The sequence below is a fragment of the Notothenia rossii genome, assembly GCF_949606895.1.
Source record: "Notothenia rossii genome assembly, chromosome: 4".
NCBI lineage: Eukaryota > Metazoa > Chordata > Actinopteri > Perciformes > Nototheniidae > Notothenia > Notothenia rossii.
This window is the reverse complement of record NC_136902.1, coordinates 56,713,639-56,721,462: the sequence shown is the minus strand read 5'-3', so window position 1 is coordinate 56,721,462 and position 7,824 is coordinate 56,713,639. Positions and strand designations below refer to the sequence as shown.

Below are 7,824 nucleotides of genomic sequence, written 5' to 3'. Positions count from 1 at the left end.
GTTCTGTCGTCATTTCCTGCGATCTTCTCCATGCAGTCAGTCAAAATGAATGAATGGACGTTTCTTTGACTATTTATAGGCAAATATGGGCGTTACGTGAAGCCCGCAAAAACTGCGCCGCATTTCGAGTTGATTGTGATTTATAAAATGGAAACCGGCATAGGATGTGCCGTAAGCAAGTCCTGCGCCGGTACGCAGTCTTTTATGAATCGTAAAGTGTCGGTGCGTATTTATTTGCTTTGTTCTACGTAAGCAACTTTCCCACATCAATCCTACGCAAGGCTCTGTAAATGAGGCCCCTGGGCTTACTTTTTTAGGAGTTTTACGAGCGATTTGTGACATAATATAGGTTGTAGGTTGAAACCCCAAATCTTGCACATGTTATCTGCATCTATTGTATTTCTCCAGCAGCACAGATGCTTACACAACAGTGACGCTGGATAAGATCGGCTCTTTAGATCTGAAATCCTTTTGCTACTGCAGCCTTTGGAAACCTGCTGTGCATAAAAAACGGTTCTCATGTTTTTTTCCACCCAAACCCCTGTTACCCTGCACCGCCCCATACATCAACAGGTTGCTCAACAGGCCGTTGGCAGCAGTGCAGACCCCTGGTGTTACATAGAATAGACTGTGAGGCTAAATCTGCATTCCTGACCTTCTCCCTGAGCTCTTCCTCGGAGCTCAGGGAGAAGCTCCCTCCTCACAGGCTTTGTATCCCACATCTCAGCTTTCTCCATCTTTCTGTCTGTTTTCCTTTACTGCTCCTTTTCAGCCTTTTTCACACAGAAAACCCTACTGTTTGTTTCTTTCAAATAATCTCTCAAATAATGCTGTGACCTTTACAGACATACATGTATTTCTGTTTGCCAACAACACAACCTCCACACTATAAGATAACTTCAATATTGGACCACTTATGTCTTTATTTATTACTGTGGGACGAATAAAGACATTCTGAATCTGATAATGTTAAAACTTTGAACAGTTCAGAAAATACAGTTCATATATCATAGGATCCATACAAGGGTGAAACTCTTTTTTGCAGAATGCCCCTGATGTATTCACTTATCTCATTTTAAAAAGACTTAACTTTTGGCCAAAAACGACTTGTTCCTCTTTAGGGTTTTGCTTGGCATTTTAAAGGATATATATAAGACCTTTGTTGTCATTGTAACAATAATGACAACATAGGGCTATAGCCACCTTTAGCCCCTTGACGCCTGAATTTATATGCAATTATGTAAACATTTTTATTTTATGTGTTTTTGCTTTCAAGCAGATGCTAAAATAAGTGGAGATTATTAATTTGAATTTAGCACATAGAATAGATATAATTTTGGGTATGATGCAAATTAGCGACAACAGGCATTAATGGATAAAATAGTAATTTGGGGTATGATGCAAATTAGCGACAACAGGCATTAATGGATAAAATAGTAATTAAAACACATTTCCCATATCAGGCATGTAATTCATTTTATTGATGCCAACAAATAATTTAAATATAAATAGTATTCATTTCATGACAATATGTCAACAGACATGCAAAACTCATGACAATGACAACAAAACCACAATAAAAAAACAGCGTGTAGAACTGTTTGTAATAGAGAGAGTGTGTGTGTGTGTGTGTGAGTGAGAGAGAGAACGAGAAAACACTTAGAGTGAACAAAGCTGTCTTACTCATGAAGCTGTCATGACATGTCAAACAGACATTCAAAAACTCATGACATCATTCACCATTCATTATAACAATGAAAACAATAACAAGAACAAGAACAAAACAGCTAAGGTGTCTCACTGATGGAAATCTCTGAAGCAGTTGTTATTTTTGTTCAGGCACAAGTGAACATTGCTCTTCGAACACTTGATCACAGTCTGTCCCCTACAGTTTGGGAGTTTGCAGCGCTGTCGTGAACTTTCAACCACTGGCCAGTGACCCACAGCATCTGCGCGGACTTCCTGTGCTGGTATGGCCTTGGCTGGGCCTCTGTGTCTTTTCCTCTCAAACTCTCTTTCCAGATCTGATGAAGGGCGTCCCCTCTTCTTCTTGGACAAGTCCTTGCCCTGCATGCAGAGAGCTTGTGCAACTGATGTTCTGAAGGACAGCAGATCCCTCTGCTTCTTCTTCGGGATATTCAGGGATTCAGAATCACGCCGATACAACAGCCAGCTGTTGACAATGGCCATATCCACAAAGTGAAAAAAGAACCTATGGTAGTACTTCTTTGACCTAATGTGGATGCGATAATAGGCAATAAGTGCATCAAGAGCATCAACGCCACCCATGAACTTGTTGTACAGGCTAATGATGTTTGGGCATTCCACAGTCATTCTCTTCTTTTGCTTTCTGTCCCATCTTTCCACAGTGGAAACAGGCTGGGCACTGGCAAAAGTGCTGGCAACAATCACCCCTCTGTTGTCAAACCATTTCACAGCTCTAACTTCCACATTTTCCACAACAGCCTGTTTCTCCTCGAATGTCCCTCTGCCCTTCTTCTTCATTTCTCCGTCCGCACTGAAAGTGCAGCCTTGGAGTCGATTTTGCCGCACTGTGCCAAGGGCAGGTATCCCGTTGTTTGCCAGAGCTACAAACAACTGCAATGAGGAAAACCAGTTGTCAAAATATAGCAGGTGATTGAGTGCACCCTGAATGACTTGTGCAAGCTTTAGCACGATGTTTCCGCTTGTCCCAATGTCTGGCCCGTTTGGTGGAGGGTCAGATTTCCCTGCAAAGATGTCAAAGGAATGCACCAGCCCCTTTGTGTCACAAAGCACAAATATTTTATATCCCCATTTGTGTGGCTTGCTGGGGATATATTGCTTGAGACTTGATTTGCCTTTGAAAGGCACCATTTGCTCATCGACACAGAGCATTTGATCTTGCGGGAGAGCCTGGAATTTTGGAAGAAGTACATCAATCAGAGGCCTGATTTTGAAAAGTCGATCCTCGTTGTTTGGTGTCATGTTGTTGTTGAAGTGGATGTAATGTTTAATTGCCTCCCATCTGTCACGGGGCATCACATCAGCCACATGTGGTAGTCGACATGCACTGGACCAGTACATTCGGGATCGAGGTAAGTGCAGAATGCTCATGTAAACAACTGTGCCAATGAACTGTTCCAGTTCATTACGATCCAATTTCAGCGCACAGTTTGGATTATTTTGGGTGCAGTATAGATTGCTCTGTTCCACAATACTGTCTAGAAGCTCTGTGTCAAAAAAGTCTCTGAAGTATTGGATGGGCAGTCTGACTGCATCGGCCTCAGGAAGAGCGTCTTGCCAAACTGGGACTTCTTTCTGTCTTCTTGCTGTCTTCCACTCTACCCTCTGTCTTTTTTGTTTTGTAGCAGCTGCTGTGGTAGCAGCTGCTCTCGCAGCAGTAGCTGCAGAACTGGTGCTAGGGACCGCATCAGAGTCTCCATCAGTGCTGCCACTGTCATCACTGCTGCTGCTGATGCTGCTTTCGTCACCTGGTGTAAAAAAAAAAAGGTCACTATTGAAAAGAGCAGACATTTTTATTTATGATTTATGAGTACAGTTGTAAGACAGAAAAGTTCTTTGAAAACAGCTTTCCATACTTTGAGGTCAAGCAAAATGAAAAAAAAAAAAGCCACTATTGAATGCAGACATCGTTATTTACATAATACAAAACATGTAGGCTACTCATTGTGACATCCACAAATATTTGGCTAACAACAAAAAGCTGCACAATATTATAACAATATTCAGCGTTTTCCCACTGACTTTTCTGCCAGTCTCGCAATGAATGGGAAACACTGATATTATAACATTATTACTACTATTCTCATCACCTGGTGCAGGTCTATAATCCTCATCCTCATCACTGTCTCCACTCTCACTCAGACAACTGTCCTCACTATCTGATGGTGGAACCCTGGTTTGTACTCCAGGAGTTCGTTTTCCATAAAACATGGATGTGTTCATTTTTTCTCCTGAGCAAAAATAAAGGGCAAAAATTGCATTTATATTCAACATTGTAACTTTATAAGGATTATAGAAAGTTACTAGAATTGTATTTCCTATAGAAATTGTGTATGACTACCGCTAAATATAGTATTGTTTAGATACGGCCGAATGTAGCCAATATGAAGCCGATTGTAACCAATGTAGACAATATGGCCGAATGTAGCGAATTCGCGACACACAGAAAAACTTCAAATAACTTCCGAAATATCTGTCAAAACTATTCTATTCTGCTTCGTTAGCTGCACAAACAAACAATAAACAGCAAACATATTTTTTTTTTCAATAACTTACCTCAAATAGGAACGTATCTATTCGTATTTGCCTTCTCCACTCATTAGCGTCTAACCGGATATGCCCGCCTTCGTCGACCGGATGTAGCTCCCACTTTGACCGGTCCTACTAGAAACAAGTGCTTTGCAAAACGTTCCTAGGTCCGTATCGAAGAGACATGAACCGGCATTGGGGGAACACATGCACGATCTCGGCTGCATTTTTAATAGAAGCGGTTTGAGGCGAATTCGCGACAATAGGCGTTAAAGGGTTAGCTTTTTACTTATTTTTTACTAAGCTCTCAAAAACACTACATGTGGAGATTAACCTGCCAAACAAAACCAGTATCATAAATGTGTGTCTACCCCAGATTCATTTTCTGCAATATTCCGAAATGCAATGGAAAAATCCCATTGCTTTTTGTGGAGGGAGCCTTTCTGGGTCAGCCTACAAAGATATATCACTGCACTCCACCAACAGCATACAAATTAGGGTCACTTACAATGTATTCTGTTATTAATCTTTGTATGACAGTCTTCGTGAAGTAAACACAATAAACCATAGATGTTCAAAGTAATGTGTATTTTGTAGATGGCCAAAGCACATAAACTGATACAGTATTAACATTGTTTTACATTCCACACAGTTTTAAGAAAGCTCTACACTAAGTAATACCATAGTGTATCGTAATAAGTGTTTTTAGTGCAAGTTTTCACTTTCTCTCTCTCTCAATCTGTGTCTAATATTGTTATGACACAGTGTTTGGAATATTAATCGATGTTTGCATAGTCCCAAACACAACATATTGGCAGCTGCTGTGGTGTATGAGCTAAACTGTAACACATGCACACATGATAAATTGTTGTGTGATGCTGGAGATTTGTGTGTGGGCTTCACACAAACAGGGATATATCTTGTACAATAAACATTGATTTATTATGTTAGCCAGAAACATGGATATACAGTAATGTTATTTCGTGTTTTTGAAAGCTTAATCATAATTATTGAAAAGATTATGATGGATCCAACCAACTTCATAATTTAATCATGTCTGACAACAGAACGATATTTTTGAAATAACTACACCCAAGTCCTGCCAGTACAAGAGGAAACTGCAGTAGTATTAAAGGGTGTCATTATTGATGATACAACATCTTGTTCCTCATTATGACCTTAAAAGGAAAACACAGACATCAGGAAACTGGTGTTTTCTCAACAGGGACTAAATTAGAACAGGAACAGGTTTCAAATGTACAAAATCTGCATGTCACAGGAAGCTGTAATATGATAAGAGGAAGTGAAAAGGAGAAGACTGTGTACCAAAAAAAACAAAGCAATATACATTCATCAAACAATTAACATGTGTAATCTTGTGTATCCTATGTGTCACATTGGTATACCCAAATATATAATTTGTCATTCAGTTTTCTGTTTCCCTGACCATAAAGGAAATAAAGCCTCTTACCAAATTTAAAAACCTAGACACACATATTTTTTTTAACACAAAACAAACTTTTGCCCAAACCAATCAAGCCACCAGGGAAAAAGCCATTTAAAGTGGACCTATCATGCTATGTTTGAATAATATAGTGTAGGACCATACCTATATAAGGCATATTTATACTTTTCATTTTTCAAAATACCAAACAGATCATGCATTTTAGCCATTCCTCATTTCGCTCAATTTAACACTGCCTTTCACACTCGGATTCAGTGAGAACAGCACCATCTGGTGGCCTGAAATATGTACTACAGCGTCTCCAGCGCTTTCGAAAGGCAATGTCCGTGGCTGTCTCCTCCTGATTGGTGGAGTTGGCCCAATAGCCATAGCGCAACTTCTGTGACATAAAAGTGTCAAATCTGGATCAGTCTGTATCAGATCCGTTGCAGCCCCTTTTTTTAGAGATTTGAGTATGGAGGAAAATAGAGAGGGTTGTGTTTTCTGACACTTGGTGAGTTCCCTGGAACACCGGGGACACATATTCATGTATAAAAGACGTACAAAAGTGCATTTTGCATGATAGGTCACCTTTAAGCAAATGTTTGTGGTGGTCAAACAGTGGTACTACAATTCCTTGTCAGTCCATGATGACATTTGGGGGCAGAAATACTTTTCCCCATTGAATTGCATTGGGAAAGAGTCTGTCCGTCAGTCCGACTTCTTCAAAAAAAAGAAGAAGAAATCTAGACCGCAAAAATAATTAAACAAGCGAGTACCTGTTTTTCCTGGCCAAGGACAGGTTCCTTGAACACAACACGAGCGTAACGTGTCTTCACGTGGTATATGTCTCGTCTGAAATGAGTGCTGATGGAGAGCACCAACGCCGCTCCAGCTCTTCAAATATTGCAGTACCCATAAGGAGCCGTACACATGCCGCAGTGTTTGCGTGGCTGTGTATTTAGTTGTAAGCACAGAGGCGATCTGTTGTTATTCGCATCTGGTTAGCTAGCTATGCTAACGAATTTAAAGAGCTTTTCTACAACCAGGTGGAAGAGAGCTCTCTCCTGAGAGGCTCAAATAACCTCAGCTCAGTGAGGTTCAGGCACACCTTGATATGATCATTATAGTTATTAATGAGACTAAATAAAAAGCAGGTATAAAATACTATATGACAGTAACAAAAAGGTTGTTAAAAATAACAAGAATAGAGTTTAAAAGGGGAGTGATTTTTAAAATATCCCAAAAGAAAAATCTGCTTACAGTTCTATTTCATATGGTTGTTGAAAGATGAATCCATATATCTCCTCATGTTGCTCTCAAAGTGCACCAGATTGATGCTTTTAACTTCAATATTTAAAAAAAAATCTTGCCGGGGAGCATGCCCCCGGACCCTCCTAGAAGAGGTTAGGTCCCCCCCACCCACTTAAAGGAGACCTATCATGCTATATGTAAATGATATAGTGTATGACCATACCTATATAAGGTATATTTATACATTTTATTTTTCAAAATACCAAACGGATCATTTTTTAGCCACGCCTCGTTTCATTCATTTTCGCTCTATTCCAAGCCTGTCTTTGAAAATTCTGAGCAGCAGCTGACCACGCCCCCCTGCAGAAGAGGGGGGCATGAACCGGCGAGAGTAACGTTACCATGTTTGCTGTGATTATGAGTGTGGAATAAACATGTCATCTCAGAGCAATGCATGTGTTCAAGCATATTATCAATTTGATCCAGAAACTGACCCTGAAGCAGCGGAGGTTTTGGTGGAGGTGCAAACATTTCGGTTGCAGCAGGACGTTTCTGAATGGTTAGTTGACAAGCTGTTGTCCCTATTTAGTTGACTCTGTTTGTTACGATGCTTGCTACTTATTCCGTTCATATTTTGGCTAATTAGCAAGAATGCAATGTGTACGGTTTGTAACTTAGAGTTTGACCCAGCAATAAGTCTCTGAAAGGCGGGGAAAAGTTGTGTGGATAGAGGCAGAGCGCAGCGGCAGGCAGGCAGAGAGGAGCAGGCTGCGATACCCCCTCCCCCCACAGAGCGCACCCAGAGGACAGGCTGCGTCACCTCACTTTGTAACCCAGGAAAGGAGCAGGAATCCTGGGTACGTGAGTGTTAA

The 7,824-nt window shown here is 40.6% G+C and overlaps 1 protein-coding gene across 2 annotated transcripts; it reads right to left on the bottom strand.

Moving 5' to 3' along the window:
• Positions 1 to 933: 933 nt before the first annotated feature.
• LOC307037237 (piggyBac transposable element-derived protein 2-like) lies at positions 934 to 4,517 on the bottom strand. 2 transcript variants are annotated; one of them, XM_079678017.1, is made up of 2 exons: positions 3,816 to 4,517; positions 934 to 3,473 (listed from the first exon to the last, which is right to left on the bottom strand). In XM_079678017.1, the coding sequence occupies exons 1-2, from the start codon at positions 3,997 to 3,999 to the stop codon at positions 1,798 to 1,800; spliced, it is 1,860 nt and encodes a 619-aa protein (XP_079534143.1). In that variant the 5' UTR covers positions 4,000 to 4,517; the 3' UTR covers positions 934 to 1,797. The 2 variants fall into 2 exon arrangements, 1 of the variants encoding a protein (XP_079534143.1); XR_013807629.1 differs by having other exon boundaries at positions 3,335 to 3,473; positions 4,282 to 4,517.
• Between the last annotated feature and the right edge of the window lie 3,307 nt (positions 4,518 to 7,824).